General features: G+C 43.6%; 1 protein-coding gene across 3 annotated transcripts in view; it reads left to right on the top strand.

The window, feature by feature from the left end:
- RAPH1 (Ras association (RalGDS/AF-6) and pleckstrin homology domains 1) overlaps window positions 1-19,421 on the top strand; it is a 102,493-nt gene that overhangs the window by 46,162 nt on the left and 36,910 nt on the right. For all 3 annotated transcript variants that reach the window (XM_075284275.1, XM_075284274.1, XM_075284273.1), the window contains exons 2-4: window positions 7,063-7,182; window positions 7,643-7,748; window positions 8,514-9,025. In XM_075284275.1, coding sequence (XP_075140376.1) covers window positions 7,063-7,182; window positions 7,643-7,748; window positions 8,514-9,025 — 738 coding nt within the window. The remainder of the gene's footprint in view (window positions 1-7,062; window positions 7,183-7,642; window positions 7,749-8,513; window positions 9,026-19,421) is intronic.

Below are 19,421 nucleotides of genomic sequence, written 5' to 3'. Positions count from 1 at the left end.
AGAGGTAAGTGACATTGTTTGTATCCTCCTCTAGATCTCCGATGATTATAGTCTGTGGTCTGAAATCCCAGAGTATAATAACTATTCATGGGTGTTCATAGGTGGGCCACTATGGGGCATAATATTGTGTGCAGGGGGCACTATGGGGGATAATACTGTGTGCAGGGGGCACTATGGGGCATAATACTGTGTGCAGCGGCCACTATGGGGCATAATACTGTGTGCAGCGGCCACTATGGGGCATAATACTGTGTGCAGGGGCCACTATGGGGCATAATACTGTGTGCAGGGGCCACTATGGGGAATAATTTTGTTGCATAGGCCACTATGGGGCATAATACTGTGTGCAGGGGCCACTATGGGGAATAATTTTGTTGCATAGGCCACTATGGGGCATAATACTGTGTGCAGGGGCCACTATGGGGCATAATTTTGTTGCATAGGCCACTATGGGGCATAATACTACCTGTAGGGGACACTATGGGGAATAATATTGTGTGTGCAGGGGCCACGATGGGACATTATTCTGTGTGGAATAGTCTCTATGGGACATTATACTGTTTGAAGAAGTCTTTGAGTCTATACCATGTGGAGGGGCTGCTATATACATTATACTGTCTGGAGGTCCCTTTATAATTGGGGTGTTATACTGTGTGGCCAGGAAAGTTCCTGTGATAATAAAATAGCTGCCGCAAAGTGATCTCCACAGAGCAGTATGTGCCAGCCTGTTACTAGATTAAAACTGTGTTCTTGTTTTTTTTTTGGTTTGTTTGTTTTTTTGGAAATAGTTGCACAGAAACAAAATGATTAAATTCTTGTTTCTTCTTTTTACTTTTCGCATACCTTGATGTGAGTAATGTTATTTTCTGATAACCCGTTCCCTTGTATGTAGTACTGTATGGACGTGCACTAACCCTAAAGTCTTCAGCCTTAGTAACGGATCAGTAGAAGATGAGCTGGTATTTAGATGAACTACATGTAGGGATTCTGCAGATACTCATGATCATACATCTAGGGCCTTGGGGTCAAAGATTTTTCTTGGCTTCCTGTCAGTGGCCCATTGAAGAACAATTCCACTTTGTCCTGCCAGCCCTAAATGCCTGTATATAGGGAACAATAGATTTCATGTACGTGAGAGGCAAGGAGGGATAAGGTGATAGATAAATGTCTTTGTAGGTAACTGAGCCTTTATATATTGTTGGTGTTTGTCTTGTGAGTCTTAGTCTGGCTTGTGTATCACTGTCGGCCATGAGATATATTATTCTGTAAATGTCCACTGTCTTCTAAGTGACATCCCAACAAAGTAATCAATATAACACTGAAATCTGGGTAATGGCTCGTAAATGGCAAACATTTAGGAATAATCCAGTTTCCTTAATGGCTTCTCCCAACCCCCCTGACACTTTCTCTTATGGGGATGTTTTCAGCATGAGGTGGCCCTGTATTTAACCTGTTGGGGCCTGCAGGGTTCCTCAGTTTATTATGTTGTATTGTGTGATGGGAATTCTCTCTAGTAAGTGGACAGGATTTATAGCCATGTTGAACCCGAGGGAACCAGTGTTCTCAGTGTTTTTACTATCATGCATTACACAGTCGAAGACTGCATTAGGCTCCTTAATAAAAACAATTAGGTACTTTAATTCCCTGGCACGGCCCCCGGAGAACGTCTCTGCTTGATGGATCAGTTCTTCCCAAAAATCTGCAACAGTCAAAACACAAGTGTGACTGTTTTCAGAAATCACTCTGCAGTAGTTTATTGGTGCAGCGTGTTAGGCATAGAGTGCAATAATGGGATTATAATGCTTTAACTTAACACAGCATTACATTGGTGTTACTGTACGCTCCCCGCTGGCCAGATTGTCCAAAGAACACTACGGGGAACTTCATAAGATCGGTGCTTCCTACTCCATTCTTAATGGATTCCTCTGCTGCTGTGAACGTCTCCAGGATTTTGTAAGAGGCTCCAGTCCAGTCTGTTATGAATTCTAACACCTCTTAGGAGGCTCGGTGCGCCAGGACAGAAACGTAGGCTGGCCAGTAGCTGGTCGAAATTTCCGGTACAGTGTGACCTATGGCAGTCTTCTGGTGCAAGTTAAATGAGCTAATATGATGTGTATAAACTATACATATAAATCCGAGGTTACATACAGTAGTAGATGAGGTTGGATGAAGACATCAGTCCATCAGGTGCAACCTATCGGTTCTTTGATCAAACAGTAAAAAGCCCTCCTACCCCGACAAGGCGACTTCATTCGCTAAACAAAAATACCTCACTTGAACCCGTTATTGGCTACAAATGATTCATACTCTGCACAATCTATTGTATATGTCCTGGTGCAGAGTGCTGCTATATTTTCTGTATTTGTAATATTGCCATAGTAGCTTGCACCTGTTCACATTGACATGTGCTGTTGGAATTTTTTTTGTATGCTTCGTTTTATATTTTCAATAGGCTGGGGGAGATGAGTAAAAGTATTTCCCTGTCCCTGGTGGTTCGGTGTCCTCTCAGTGCGGTCTCGTCCTTTTCCCAAGCTGTGATGTTTCGGATCCTTCCCCTAAAGCCGCTTATTTGAAAATCTAAAACTTTTGCCTGCACAACCTCATTACATCTCTGTATATTTACCTGGCCGTAACTAATAATCAGTGGAGGTCTAATAAAGTCGCAGATCCTGATTCCGATGTTTTTCATGTATCGTTTTTGACACGGTGCCATGTAAGATGTCAGGATGACGGGAAGACATCTCATGTCAGAAGTGCTTAGCAGAGCTTGTGCTTTGACATTTACCATGGTGAGTGTCCTTACATGGGGAATAACCAGTAATATGGAAAATGCATAAAGCTGATAGATGGGATGCTGGGAAATGTCAAGTAGCTCTGACAAGCTGCACATTGTTGTTGAGTATCGGGAGGATTACAGAGGAAAGGTTCCTGCTCTTTTTGTGGTGGATTATTTGGTAATAGAGGAAACAGCTGTTTTTTTGCGGGTTTTTTTCTTTTCTTTCTTGCACTAAAAATGTAACAATCTATTACCAATGTGAACTGGACGTTTAATATGGGATTTGTATACCTGGAACAGTAGCAGATGGACCACAAGCAAACTGTTATTCATCTACAATGATAATACAAATCTCTAAAACCTTCCATCCATACACTATCGAGAGCTGTCGGCGATTGATCACTGGTTCTCCGTCACTCTCCCATTAGCAAGGCAGGCTTGGCCGAGAGTGCATGTTTTTTCAATGGGGAGCAGGAGGAAAGTAAGTCACAGCCAGACGTCTCTGGCAGGGGGTTAGCTGATCTGTCTTTCTTGCAGGATCATCTATTGGAAGAGGGGGATTGACTTATACACACACGTGAGAGAGTCCGCTACCCTGATGTAATCACTATTACTCCTAGTGTTTGGGCACCTGTAGTTTTCAAGCAGTTTTTCTAAAGTTAGCCATAGTCACATTCCAAGTGTCCTGCTCCAATTTCTAGAAGGTAGTGGCAAGACATCTAGATAAATGTGATCTTCCTTTACTGCTTGCTCTACTCAACGTTTTCTAGGTCAACCACTGACATAGACCTGCCATGTTGCCTAGGAAGACTGAATAGAATTGACAAGATTCTCTGTTTCGCTTTCCTAGTAGCCCTGGCAGTCGAATCTACCAAACAGCAAGGGGTTACAGGGGTCATACAACTAGTTGGATATTGGTGGCATATTCTAGGGAGAAAAATAATGGTGTGATGAGAAATCTCCTAAGCATTTTGTATGTTGTCCACATATGCTGATTATATGTGTAATATGTCCAAATCCGTTGTTCCCGTCCCCCTATCCCCATGCATAATACATACACACTACTAAACTGATGTGTATGGGGGGCTGTCAGAAGTCGTAGCTGAGGAGCACTAATGTATAGCCAGCTTGCCACATGCTTGGGTGACTCCTTCAGGAAGACCAGTAGCATTGAACATACCCGTTGTTCCTGCCCTATGATACTGCATACTGATGCCTGTGCGAATATACGAGGTCCAGCGAGCTGTGAGTGTAATGTGCTCTGTGGAGTGTGCTAATACAGAATGCATGCTCGGCCTAGGAAGTGACTGCATCATACTTTGCTTTATCAGCATTCTGCTCAAGTTAAAAATACCAAATCAATGGAGCTCTTTGCCTTTACTTGCAGATGTCAGTCTTGCTGGCACAGCAGGAGGGAAAGTTTTGCAACGGGCCGCGATTGTGCTTGTTCTCTTTTGTTTCCTCTTTGAGTCTTTTGGAATGAGGTCGGCATCTTCATTGGTCGTGTACATTATGACCGGGTGGCGCTCGATGTACCTGTCAATATCCACATTGTTCTCGGATTCTTTACCCTGTAAATGATCCCTGCAACTTTGGATGTTTATGTAACAGACCCTTTGCACCCACCCAGGCGGCCTATACCCCTCACCGGCATCTTTATTATGGGTGTCGTTGCAGTATATCACATACGCTTGCTTTTTCTTTTTTTTTGAAACACAAAATGCTTTGACATTTGTGGTGGACAGAAGTAAAAAGCCAAGGAAACTGCCTTCAGTCTGGGCTGTGGTTACTTTAGTTTTGTTTGTATTGTATAATTTACGGAGAGATTTGTAGGTCATGAAGTCTCTTTGTTATCTATGGGGTTTACGAGGCCTGCAGCGGAAACCATAATAACAGGAAATGGTGATGATGTGATGGCGAATCTTAACTGCTCACACTGTATGCATTGTATAGGAGGCGTTCGTTCATCTTCTGTACCTTGGCTGACTCCATATATCGCTTCTCTTCGGCTCGCTTTCCACTATGTTTGGGCCATACAGTTCACGCATTTTCATGCTATGTTGTTTGGTGCCAAAAAAGACATGTGTAGGTGTTACTTTGTCTTACTTTTGTAAAAAATAAGAATATACTGTATGTCAGAAATATGTCCCAAATATGATATTGGCAATAGGCTTAGTAGGTTCTCAAAAGTTGGTCTGTTTTTTTAATGCCAACTTGAGTAGAAACCACGGTCAGTGACTATGAGGCCTGGCAGAGACTTGCCATTTGGGAGGATTAATATTCTATTTTTCAAGTCTAATTATTTTGTCATACTTGGAGATAAGCAGAACCAGACGTGTCTGGCAGCCGCTTATCTCTCCCCTGCTCTGTTCACATTATATTCATGTTAAACCCAGAAAACTGGGGCTGATCATTTGGCAGACAGTTCTCCTCATTCAGCCAAGGGTTATCAGTCTAATTCCCCTGTTGGCGTGCACAGGCAAACATGTGTTAAGTAGAGGAGCGGCAAATTAAAGACTGTACAAAAGGATCTGAGAGGTAAAATCCATCCTGGGTTCTTGTTAATACTGATCTCAGCCAAGGCTTTGCCAAACCATTTACCCTTAGATTGTTGGCTGAAGCTAAGAATGGCGCTATAGCAAATATATCGCTTGTCTATAGACCTCTTTACATCAATGGTCCTGCTCGAGGTGAGACTGGCCCACCGAGGGGTCCTCCTCAGTTATAGACCGCAAAGTACCAGAATAAGACCACTCCATTAAGAGTTGAGATTAGAGCCAATAACATGTTACTAATATCCTATTCGTAATTCTTCCTATTGATCATATGTCCACTGCGTACATTCACAAAAACAAAGATTACAATGCACATGTAATGGAACTGCAGTAATGGGAAATGGGCTTTTAGAATCCTTCCCCCCGGAGGACCCGAGGAACCCCAGGCTGGTCCTCATCAGGGAAAAAGCCTGTTAATATGCCATAGATCAGGGGTCTCAAGCACTACCTAAGGGTGACTTCACACGGTGTTTACGCTCCGTGTATTCTGTCCATTTTAGGGCCAGTTCATATGGAGTTAATGCGCTCGCATTCTGGCACGTGTACATGTGTCAGAATGTGAAGGCTCAAAACAGATCACATTCATTTCAATGGGTCGTTACGGGCATAAAATTACGCGCGTTATACGCCCATAACGACCCATTGAAATGAATGTGATCTGTTTTGAGCGCTCACATTCTGACACGGTATACATTCCAGAATGTGAGCGGGTTAACTCCGTGTGAAATGGCCCTTACACATGTAAAAATACATGTGCAAAATGTGGTTAGCCATTGAGTTCAATGGCTTTTTCGTATAACATGCGTCTTTTTGTGTGCGCAAAAACACGCACGTTATACGAAAAAGCCATTGAATTCAATGGCTAACTACATTTTACACATGTAAAATGAATAAAATGAGCGGAGCGTAGACAGAATACACGGAGCTAAACTCCGTGTGAAGGGGCCCTAAGGGTGCAATTTGCAATCCACAGGCGCAGCCTACTCGCCAGCCATTGGAAGAACCTGGGAATAAAGAACCCCCAACCCAGTTCTGTAGGTTCCCTAGCTTGTAGGCCGTACATCTGCAGCGTCCATGTATATACTTACCTCTCCACTTCCTGGCTGGCATCTCTTGTTTTCTTCCCATGCTCTGGGCACACTATTATGACGTATACGTACCTGGTAGGTGGTTCCTCAGGCAAACCCAACAGGAGTGGAGGGAATAAGCGCGCACATCAAAGTATGATCTTGAACAGTTTATTAAACACGACGCGTTTCGGGCACCTGCCCATTTGATCTTTTTACGATATGCGTACCTGGAGCAGGGGAAGAGGAGGGCATGACCAAGAGCAGTGAGAAGGATTGAGGCCACTGCTGGGGGAGGGGGGGACAACATTAAATTAGGGGGGGGGGGGCGCATCTGGTCGAGGACAATAAACTGTATGTCCACTGCTGGGAGGACATTAAACATTGCGGGGCCACTGCTGGGGTTATTGATCAATCAATTTGTGTTGTATAGAACTTGTAAGGAGTGCGGCCCTTCAATTTCAATATTTTTTTTTCTGTGTGTCCCATTTGCCATGCTGATGTTGGAGACGCTTTTAAAATTGCTATTGAGCTAATGGATCGCTGCATAGAGTTCTGCACAGAAATGACCTTTTCTTGTAAATTTTGTTCTACACAAGATTTAGGGAATTTTTTTAATGTATGCCATAAAATAGCATTGACCCTGGACTCCATTATATTGCAGATGGAGCAATTATCAGACGAGGAAATAGATCATGGAGCAGAAGAGGACAGTGATAAGGAAGACCAGGACCTCGATAAGATGTTTGGAGCCTGGCTAGGGGAGCTGGATAAGCTTACCCAGGTAAGAATAAGATGCCCTGGAATCTGGACCACACTTGGGCCATGGTTAATAACGGTGTCACTATTGCATGCGATATGTTGCATTCAACATGTTTAGCCGTGTCCATATTTGTTGAATGCCGCTATGTTTGTCACAGAACATAGGTTCATAAGCAGATCATTTACACCGTTTTTTCTAACAATACACTTTTCTTGGTACAATTCATCAAATGAGAAGGATTCTCAAGCAAATATAAATAAATTACAGCAACTTGTAATTGTGTTAAAAAACAAACAGAAAAAAACCCCTTACTTCATTGATACAACACTGTACAGTCACCATCACAAGTAAATGACGTATAATGGCTATATGATCTGGTTAAAGGGTACAGTTTCCCGTATCTTGGTGTTTATAATAGGTATACACTAAAAATCTTCAATTTAGCTCTGAAATAATGACGTTTTCCTCATTATGTGCTTAGAGTCTGGATACTGAGAAGCCAGAAGAGCCAGTGAAGAGATCACCGCTGCGTCAGGAGACAAATCTTGCGAACTTCTCATATAGGTTTTCCATGTACAACATAAATGGTAAGAGACTAACGTCTAATGTAAAAAAAAAAGTACAGGTCAGTAAAATGTCTGTGAGCCTGAAGTGCAGAATGCTAAAAACATAAGAGCTGCTCACTTTTCAGACATTTTCTGGAACTGGTGGTAAATACGCAATTATTAAATGGTGTTTTCATCTTATAAAGTAATGGCATGCTGCCAGGATCTCTTAGACCTACACCAATACTGACAATGAAGATGCCGCAGGGGGGCATCACAGTGGCTCAGTGGTTAGCACTACAGCCTTGCAGCACTGGAGTCCTGGGTTCGAATTTTGCCAAGGACAACATCTGCAAGGAGTTTGTATGTTCTACCCATGTTTGCATGGGTTTACTCCCATACTGAAAGGGAAAATGTACATTGTGAGACCTATATGGGGTTCGCAATCTACATAAAAATTTTTTTTTTCCTTCTACAATACTCCTGGCAACTTTGCTGGTACAGCCGGCCAGCACCGCTCACTTGAATGGAGCCTTGCTGTGCTTCCCTAGACAAGAGGGTTAGTATGGCGCAGCTGTGAAGGGGCTACAGCCTAGCCTAGTCATATGCCATCCCTTTTTAAGATGGGATTTTCTAAAAGATTTTGGCAAGGAGGTGGAACATACATATACCACACATCGTTTCAGGTGCAACCATTTGACATGGGACCATCTGCAATAATTTTTTGTTACCATTCATAAGCAAAGCAAAGACTGTGTTATGGGAACTTCTTTCGTATATTTTGATGTTTGAATTTTCTCTTTATAGAAGCTTTAAATCAAGGGGAGACGGTGGATTTAGATGCTCTTATGGCGGATCTATGCTCTATTGAGCAGGAACTTAGCAGCATTGGTTCCCAGTCCTCCAAGAACACCCTTAAGTCTCATGAACGCAGATCTTCCCAGAAGCCACCAGCTGGACGTACCAGCACCAAACAGAGTAGTTTAAGAGGATTGCCTTCTTCATCATCGGGGAGGATATCTAAACCTTCTCACGCCAATTTTTCATTGGATGATATCACTGCACAGTTGGAACAGGCCTCTTTAAGTATGGATGAGGCAGCACGACAGACAGCTGTAGAAGATGCTAAGCCATCTGTAACCATCCATCATAGGCGGACAGCATCGGCAGGCACCGTCAGCGATAGTGATATTCGTTCCGTTAGCAACTCCTCACGTTCCAGCATCACTTCAGCAGCTTCTAGTATGGACTCCCTGGATATTGACAAAATGACAAGACCTCAGGAGCTAGACCTGATACAAGGTCAGCCCATTTCCGAGGTAAGCCAGTTGGAAGATGTTATATAAGCTTACTTGTAAGTATTATCCTGCATTGGATTCTTGTCTCCACAAAAGTTTTGACATTCCTTTATCTTAAACCTGTTTTTGACTTATGGGTTTACGTGGCAAACCAGACTGAGGCTGGAAGTATGGAGAATACATCCCATAGCTTAATTTGAGTAAAAAGGGTATTCTGTTCAGAAGGGGTTCAACCATTGGCACCAATCACAAGAACGGCAGCGTTTTACACCTCGGGATGAATGGAGCAGTGGTTGGAAATATGCTCCCCTGCTCCATTCAGTTCAATGAGAGATGGGGAGGTGGGTAATTGGTTCTGATTGAAATACCAAACCCAGCATATAAAACCATCCCTGCAGATAGGTAGGTTATGGTCACCTGAATCAAATGTTCTTTTGCCTTGTGAATTGGTCCCTCCATTGCCAAGATATCCATGCTTTGTCAATATTCAGAAGGGCTCTTTGCAGCAATAATGGTGTTGTCATTGCTCCAGAGAGATAAGCGGCCCTTTTTGTTCCAAAAAGCTATTTTGCATATTGACAAAAATTGCTCAATAATATCTCAATAATGGAGGGAGCAGTTCACAGCACCATGTGATTCAGGGTGACCCCCCAACTTATCTCAGAGTTCAGCGACTGGGTTCTTGTGACACTCCCTTTAAGCCTTTACACTCTTTCTATGTAGGTTTAGAAGTCAATGGCCATATAAAAAAAAAAATATGCAAGAAGCCATATAAGTGTGTATCTTAACTTCTGTGCCCAGAGAAGGATTTATCAATTGCAGAAAATCTTACTCTGACTTTCAGACACTTGTTAGTGTAGCACAACCACTTCCCATGGATCTTACTCACCCAATCATTGAATGCAACAGGAAGGTTGGGATTTTCTTTGTCACAAACATATATCCACTTGTGCGTTGGTTGTTTCTTATATTGCAGCTCACCCTTAGTCAAAATTGGTGATGTTTCTGCAAAAAAAAAAAAAATTAAAAAAAAATGAATGTATAGTCAAGGATTTTGTAAAAGTAGAAGCCCCTATTTAAATGTGGTTCATTGGCGTTTCATCTCCCAAATTGTGTACGTGTTTGTGTGTGCGACAGATACATTACAGCCGCACTGGGTATAATGAAAACCACTGCAGTCATTATACAAGATTGCGAACAGATCCATCTATATCTCCTTCTAATAGACTAGACTACTGAAGCAGACATGACTAGCATTAGGAGATGGAGATTCTCTTACCGAGCTTTTCAGTAGTTTTTGTTCCCCCAAAGTAACTTTTCCTCGGACCTGATTTGTATACTTCTCATGACTTTGCGTCGTTGGAAATGCTGCAATCCCAATTAGCCCCGGCTGTATTGATGGCCCCGCCGTTGGCAGCTTCCCAACCTTGTGCAGCCACGTGACAGCGCTGTGTATTCATGGAAGGAGCACTTGCATCTTCTGCCGTAGGAAGTTTTTCTTTTTCGGACAAGAGCTTCTTTTTTTTCTATTTAATCCCACTTTTCTTCAGCATTAAGATTTTGGCCCTTTGGTGAAAGCGACATCGTGTTCATGCTGCATTGTATTATCAAGGGGCATGGTATACTCCTCTTTGGCAGTCCTAAGCACAAATTGTCTACCTTACCAATATAACTGGCTTTCTATATCCTAGAATGAAAGCCCATTTGTGTAGACTTGTGAGAAAAGCTGTTTTTGATTGTCAGCTTTTCATTGATGAGAGCCAGGAAAAAGAAAAAACCTGTCTGCTTCCCATGATCAGCCGCAAACTAAAGCGAGGGCCATCAGTCGGTCATATCTTCCGTTTTATTCCAGCCACTTAATATATATACTGAATAAAACTGCAATGCCATCTCACTTTTTTTTTTTTTTTTTGGGGGGGGGGGGAGTCACTTGCACACTAATGTGATCCAACTCACTAATAATTTATATTTAACATTTATTATATTAGATTTTCAGATGGAATTCCTGCAGTATTTATCATTAATAGGGAGGCTTTAAGATCAGCGAAGGCAACCTGCTCAGGGACATAACAGCTTGAAGTATTCGTTTAAAGAGGACTTTTCATGATTTGGGGCACGTGGTTTTGTATACCGCTGGAAAGCTGACAGTGCGCTGAATTCAGCGTACTGTCAGCTTTCCCAATGTGTGCCCCCAGTGAAGAGCTATCAGTGCCGGTACTGTAGCTTTTCACAGTCAGAAGGGCGGCCCTTGCTCACAGCAGCGTCTATTGCACTGTACTGTGAGAGCGGTGAGGAACGCCCCCCCCCCCCCCTCCTAATAGTACTCGCACATAGACAAGCACTGTGGGGGGGACACGTTACTCCCTGCTCTCACAATACAGTGCTATAGGCGCTGCTGTGAAGAAGGACGCTCCCCAACCCGAATGGAAACCTAATATGCATAAAAAACTGTTTACCTTAGATGGGGCAGCACGATGGCTCAGTGGTTAGCCTTGCAGTGCTGGAGTCCTGGGTTCGAATCCCACCAGGAACAACATCTGTAAGAAGTTTGTATGTTCTCCCCATGTTTGCATGGATTTCCTTCTATTCTACAAAGACATACTGATATGTCCCCTATATGGGGCTCACAATCTACATTACCTTAGGAAACCCGCTTGGTTTCCACACAAAAAATGCGGATAGAAAAGTGCTGTTTGCAGGACTTTTCTCTCCACATTTTTCATGCAGAGAGAGGAACGGGATGACTTGAATGCAGATGTGAACAGGGACTAAGACTGTTTTTCTTAGACATTTACAGCATATCCTGATATCTGAGAGCTGTGGGTCTCATCTCTAAAATAATCCCCCTTCTCCAGTCCTGACTCCCCCCTTACCACGACCACACTGAGAAGACTGTCCTTGATGGCCAGCTTGGGAAGACAGCATAGAACAAATGGCTACGCTGTTTCCATGAACTCTGACATGGAGGCTGGGGATTCATTTTAGAGAGAGATTTGGGTACAACTCCTGGTAACTGCACCTGTCAGTGCTATTACTTAGCATGTGGATATGCCTTTTCCTTCATAGAAAACCCCCTTTAGGCTAAGCCCCCTTGTAGCGCTGCTGCGGGAGTAACTGTGGTGGAAACATATATTACTTTTTTTTTTTCCTGCAGTGCTTTTCACAGTCCGAGCTTTCTGCTTCAATTATCCCTATAGGGGCTAGTTCACACGGGGTTCCGCGTGAACACATTCAGTCACGGCTTTCCTCTCCGGATTAGGCCCAAATGAATGGGCCTAGTCCGGGTGGTGATGTCACGGCTGAATCAGCTGCAGAATCCGCTTGAAGAAAGGACAGCTCGCTTCTTTTTTTCCGCGAGTGGGAACAAATCACTTACGTAAAAACAGAAATGATTTCAGTGGTAGGCGGCAGAATTTTGCAGTGAATTCTGCGTCAAAATCTTGACCATTTTGCTCCGTGTCAACTAGCCCTAAGGAAACCGCCAGATTTTCTGTAGGTATAATTGGCATGCTGCATTTTCCAAAGATGCAACAATTTTGGAAATCGTAGTGTTTCCACTGCACATATTTTTCTGCAACGTGTGGATGGGATCCAGGTGTGTGTACGCCACGTGGAGCCCTGGCATTGACTATTTCCTGCACGGTTAATGCTGGTTGGACAGTGTCTGGCAGTGTAGGGACAATTCCTCCCCCCCCAAACAGGTAACACGATCATCAATTTCTTAACAATTTGTTTGAGGGACAAGAGAGGACCAGCATTCAGTTCTGAGAGAAGATGCTCCATGAGAGCTGACACGTTAGGTTTAGCTGATGATATTGGGATGCAGTTTTTCAGTATCTGGAATAACCCTGAGAACTAGATTGCGTCCACCATTTATGTACATACACAGGAATTGTGACGTGTCACAATCACTTCTACAATATTGGTAGCCAGATGACTATTTTATAGTATTATAAGTTTATGGGGCACGTGGAATGGATATCTCGCAGCAGTCACGTCTGAGGAAGCAGACACGTGTCTCTAACTGGCGTGGATATCGGGACCTGTTTTATATTCTCTATTTCTAATGTAGCAACCAATTTTTTCCTTTTGCCAAGCGCTGCTTACGTTCTGGAAAGTCACATTTTAGCTGGTGACAACATTAAGGAATTTTGCGACGGGAGTTTTCCATCTGTAGGAACTAAACTTGGTAGCTGGAAAGTATGAGGAGGTGAACGGAGAAAAACATTTAGGAGTTTTTAAAGAATCGCTTGATGGCCGTATCCGCCTTGGCGTCCATATTTCTTTTTCTTTAGCAGCATTACAAATAATCAATAGTATGTTTCATCGAAAATCTTGCAGCGGCTGTGTGATCTCTATGGTTGTGGTCACATTGCCATGGTGGTTGGAGCCTGATGATGGCCCCGACATACAACATAAATGACATGGTGACGCTATCTGTCTATTAGAAAACTTCCAGTATAACTTGTCATTTTCCCTCTGCTCGGTCTGTACTTTGGAGTCCAGTAGATGATCCTATACAGCAAATGCCAGTCTCAGAAGGGCCACCCTACAGTCCTATAACTTTACATGAAGTTTGTATGTTTTCCCCCCAAATTTGTGTGGGTTTCCTCCAGATACTCCACATTCTTCCCACATGTCAAAATTGTACTGATAGGTAAATTGGCTTTCCGTGAAACAAGTATCCCATGTGGCTGTTGGGGATGAGCGCCTGTATGGCAGCCACTAACTCCCCAACGTTCCCTGTGCATTGAGTCCCTTGTGTGTGAAAAGTGCATCGGCGGCATACAGGGGGCACTGTTCTCCTAATTACATCCTGGAGAATAGATTTGCATATGTTTTACCCAGAATCCCTAGCGGAGCAGGAATGACTTGTAAGTCTCCGTACTGCCTATGTAGGCACACACTCTCCCTGAAATATGTCATTGTCATTTATCAGTTATACTTGCATAGAAAGCTCAGTGTCTGATTTTTCTTGCACAGGGTCTCACTTTAGTGTTTTTGTGCTATATGTCAAGGGTGTTTTTTCCAGTCCTTTTCCATGCTTGATTGTCATGGAAGAGAAGGTGGTGATCAGTATAGTTTGGCATCAGATTTTGGCTTATGTTATAATACGAGAATATTCTCACCGATTTTATGGTCTATGGCAGGGGTGCTCACACTTTTCCAGCTACTTGTGAGCTACTTTATAAACTGACCAAGGCCGGGGTGGGCTTGTGGGTGGGGCGTGTCAGTGGGCGGAGCCGGGTGGAGCGTGAGAGCAGGAGACAGCGGCGTTCTGTGGCCGCCCAGGGATCCCCCATGTCTGCTTGTTCACAGCGCAGGCTGAGAGTTATCTCTGGACACTGGCAGGCGGGGGCTGCGGCTGTGAACAAGTAGCACCCCAGCTCCCTCCATCCCTAAGAGCGGGGAGCGCGTCATCCCCCAGAGCTGCTGCTGCCCGGCCTGCAAGTGTCCGGAGTGCTTGTTCACAGCGCAGGCCGAGAGTCGACTCTCAGCCTGCACTGTGAACAAGCAGACCGGGAATCCCTGGCTGCATCCCGCAATCGACCCATATGTCCTTTGCGATCGACTGGTAGATTGCGATCGACGTATTGGGCACCCCTGGTCTATGGGGTGCACAAGTTTCTGCATGTAACCGCTTTTTAAGCGAATAGGGCCAAAAACCGGAACGCTATATGTGAACCTAGCGCTAGGTCTTTAGATGGGCGAGGGTGTTGCTGAGTCCATATTACTTTGCCCATTCCCGGCAGTGAAACCCTGAGATATTAGACTTTTTCACATATGTTATACTTTGTACAGGAAAAAAAAAAGTAATTGTAGGTTTTGAGCAGCAGAACAGTCTCTATAGGCGTCTGACGTCGACCACGTGTGGGGTAGTTCTTGGAAAAGATTTTTCTTAGAAATGTATGCGAGGAATTGTTTAAGAGGATTGAAGTTTCTTTATTTTCTTAATGAAGTTCCAGTAAAATTTGCGTAGTCCTTTCCTAATTGCGCGTAATGGAAAACACATGAATATTCCTCATAAAGTTCCAACGTCTTCTTCTAAATGGTTAACTGTGCCTTCATTTTGTGTATTAAGATTCTGTAAAATGGCTAAAAATAGAGTAAATAAGAATTGTAAAGATCCTTTTTTCTCTAGTTCCTTTTGCTTACTCATGCTCAAGATGTCTCTGACTATTTTCTAAAGTAGCTTTTGTCAGGGCTCTTTGAAACCACAAACCCTGCTGTAGGCAGTTCCATTGATCTTTTTGTCCAGGGCATAGTTGCAGCTTTTTTATTTAATGGGTTATCTTTTAATGTGGTCTATTATGTTATCTCAGCTTGTGAAGGGGACGTTTTAATGTGATCCCCATACGATACAGATGCAATTTAAAGAAACACAAAAGACTGCACAAAAGTATCCCAGCATTACGTCCTTTAAAGGGGCTGTCCAGTTTCGGACAAATCTTATTGTGTAATAAAGATCCCTTTGCTGACATTCCTTCGGTTAACTTTCAGTGAATAAAAATCAGCCCAGGGCCGTGTGTTGTGCATTGCACAGCCCAGGATCGTGTGTTGTGCAGTGTGCAGCCCAGGGCTGTGTGTTGTGCATTGCACAGCCCAGGGCCGTGTGTTGTGCATTGCACAGCCCAGGATCGTGTGTTGTGCAGTGCGCAGCCCAGGGCCGTGTGTTGTGTTGAGCGCAGCCCAGGGCCGTGTGTTGTGCAGTGCGCAGCCCAGGGCCGTGTGTTGTGCAGTGCGCAGCCCAGGGCCGTGTGTTGTGCAGTGCGCAGCCCAGGGCCGTGTGTTGTGCAGTGTGCAGCCCAGGATCGTGTGTTGTGCAGTGCGCAGCCCAGGGCCGTGTGTTGTGTTTTGCGCAGCCCAGGATCGTGTGTTGTGCAGTGCGCAGCGTGTTGTGCAGTGCGCAGCCCAGGGCCATGCAGTGTGTACAGTAACACACAGGTATACGGCTTGGTAAAGTCACAGCTCAGTAATCGGACATCTGCCTGGTAACGTGCTGTGTAGCTGTGTGTACATCACATGACATTGGTATTATTTTTATCCATAGAAAGTAAGCAGAATGAATGACAGCAAGCAGAGATCTAGAAAACTGTGAGGAATTGATACAGAAAAGATGTAGGAACATTTGTAATGTTGTCTGTGTCTCAGGAGCTCAGCTTTGTGCCCATCCAGCCAACCATCCCACTTGTCTCCACCGTCTGGCTATAGTATAAGTGTCTGGAGCAGGAGCCTCTCTGTTGTGTCCTGTCAAGTGGAGGAAAGAAGATTACTTACTAAGTCTGAGCCGTTCAGGCCACACACAAGCTAAAAGTTGAAATGAAAAGTTGAATGTGCTGAAATCTTGCAGGAAATGTTGCAGAAAAAGCAACTTTGTAGGTATATATATATATATATATATATATATATATATATATATATATATTTATATTTAGATCATTCATCTTCAGTCCTGGTGTTCCCTCAAACAGTACAATAGTGTTTTTAGTGGACACTGAGGGGCTTTTATTACTTGCTGACTGATGTGAGGAAATACCTGTAAATAACAAGTTACACATATATGGCCTAGGTATGTCCCATAGTAACATTGCAGTGTGTCAGTCCAATTCTGTCTTTGTTTCCTATGAATGGACCCAGCAGAGGCCGTGATATTGTATGGAAGTAATGTCAGTGAGGTTATTGTTGCGTGGCGTCACATACTGGATCTCTAGCCACTCTTGCATTTTTGCCACTATAACGTATGTCATTTACATGTGGCACAGCAGGGGGATATCCCGCTTATATCCTACTTGTATACAGCACTATAGAGCATTGCAATAGGCTGCAGTGTAGCTGATGTTGCTGATGTTATACTATGGCGCTATATATATATATATATATATATATATATATATATATATATATGACTTTGGTTTATCTTATAGGAGACTCATGAGATTATGTCCAATGTCCCTATTGCCACTACACAGGTCACTAATCTGGTCCTGCGCGCAGTTGTCGGCGCTGCTTAGTGAGCCAAGTCGTAATTAACACTTTGTTGTCCATCTGTGTGCGCTCAAGCCCTTTTTTTTGTGAGCTTTCCAGTCAGACGTGTGATGTGTAACCTCCTATAACATGATGAGGAATGATCTCCTTTATATTTCATATACCAAGATTGCAGCATTTTTAGCGTTGCTGTGTCCCCTGATCCCACAGCAATGATGAGTTGCCATAGCAACTGATGATTTTTAACACTGAAACATTTATTAAAACAATCAAAAGGCGCTCCTGGGATGATGCAATTAGTGTCTTGTAAGAACTCCTGGAGGCTGGATTCTGAGGAGCCTTGTACGTCTTGGTATTCGGTGGTGTGACAGACATAACATTTCCCTGTCATTCTTTTCCCCGTTGTGACACAACTCCGCTGATGGCTGCGTTCTAGGAAGTGCCCGCGGGGCTGAGGACTTGTTCTTTTTCTTGCCCATAATCATGGAAGTGTTATTGATGTCGGCCTGGTGTATTTTATACAGTATATCGGATGTATACTCACTATACCCATGTTCTAAAATTCACATATCTAGGTCTATGGCTATGCTATTAAAGGGGTGTTGTAGGATAGGTCAACGATTGAAGATCCCTGGGGATCCTAGCTATTTGGGGGAGGAGTGGCGCTCCTTGAGTGCTGCATCCATCCAGGCAATATGGCGACACATTAATTGCTCTAGTGAGTGAAAGCGAATGGGATGAGCTGCCATACTAAGCACAGTGCTTGTTTGGTATTGAAAAGGCCGCCACACTCACACAGGGCGCTTCAGCCTCTTAAGACCTCTGATCAGCTGGGGGCTTGGGTGCCAAACCACTGACGATCTATCCTTAGGTCATCAATTAAAGGTAATCCATTATAAGGCCTGGAAAATCTCTTTGAACAAAACCTTTCCACCACCAATTCCCTTTTTTGGCATAAGTTAATAGTCACTGCTCCACTGATTTCCAAAGCAGTTGGAACTTTTTATCGCCCCCACCGTTCCTAAGTAATAAGTACTGTTAGTTTTTTTGTTTGTTTGTTTTTTTTAAAGTAGATTGTGAGCCCCACATAGGGCTCACAATGTACATTTTTCCCTATCAGTATGTCTTTGGAATATGGGATGGAAATCCATGCAAACACGGGGAGAACATACAAACTCCTTGCAGATGGTTTTTTGCCCTTGGCAGGATTTGAACACCAGGACTCCAGCGCTGCAAGGCTGCAGTGCTAACCACTGAACCACCGTGTGGCCCCAAGTACTGTTAGTTTTGGTGACTGATATGTTACTTAGGCTCTCTACTTTCAGGCGGGTGGTGTCAGGCGGGGGACATGATTCAGAGCTCCGGTCACAGCCATCCAGTGTCAAAGCTGAGAGTCTGGGGCAAAGCGGTGGCTCAGTGGTTAGCACTGTAGCCTTGCAGCTGGGTTTGAATCCTGCCAGGAACAACATCTGCAAGGAGTTTGTATGTTCTCCCCGTGTTTGTGTGGATTTCCTCCCATTCTACAAAGACATACTGATAGGGAAAAATGTACATTGTGAGCCTATAGGGGGTTCACAATCTACATTGCCTGGCACCACCCTCTTGACAGTACAGAGCCTAAATATCACACCAGGCATCAAAACTAACAGCATTGATTGCTAAGGAATGGTGGGGGCTGGAGAAAAAATCCATCTGTTCCAGAGAAGCAGTTCAGTTCAGATCAGTTTAGTGGAGCCTATGAAATGAGTAAAAAAGCAGGACTTGGCAGAGGTGGTAAGCGAGGATTTGTCCCTAAGAAGGATATATGTAAGTTATCTCGAGTGGGCAACTTTTTTTTTTTTTTTTTTTTTTGTTAACATAATACCCAAGGTTACTGCCCACTTGTAGAATAAAAGTTTATGATCTTCCAGGGGCCATATCTTTTGTATAAAAAAAAAAAAAATTGTTCCCAGGCCCAGTGGGATTTAAATGGGGTATAACACTTAGCATTTTGTTCCTGGTGACAGCAGGTCCTTATTAAAGTGAACTTGACTCCCTGGGTACTTTTTACAATGAGCTATAAAAACTGAATTGTGCACAACTGCCCTCACAATATCATCCTTGTGGGTGCCAGTAAGACCACCCCCCGGTTTATTAGAAGCAGGCGTTAGTGTGGTGGCGTTACTGGCCAAGCTCATCACAAGGAGGAGGATTATTCATTGTAGAACATCATCTTTGATATATAACATGGAAATAATGCCAATATGGATATTGCAAAAGAGGAAAAACTTTGGCCTCCGTTTTATTTACTGCTATTGTTGTATATTGAACCCACCAGCATGATTTAGGTCTTTCACTTTTTGTTTTACAGATCTCCTGTGTGTCCCGCATGTGGTTTGCTTGTAACTTGACTAATGGATAACGCACTATTGTATTTATCTCTGTTTTGTTT

Source organism: Leptodactylus fuscus, chromosome 8, assembly GCF_031893055.1.
Source record: "Leptodactylus fuscus isolate aLepFus1 chromosome 8, aLepFus1.hap2, whole genome shotgun sequence".
In the NCBI taxonomy this organism is placed as follows: Eukaryota; Metazoa; Chordata; class Amphibia; order Anura; family Leptodactylidae; genus Leptodactylus; species Leptodactylus fuscus.
The sequence above is the reverse complement of the archived record's forward strand: the minus strand, read 5'-3'. Positions and strand labels throughout refer to the sequence as shown.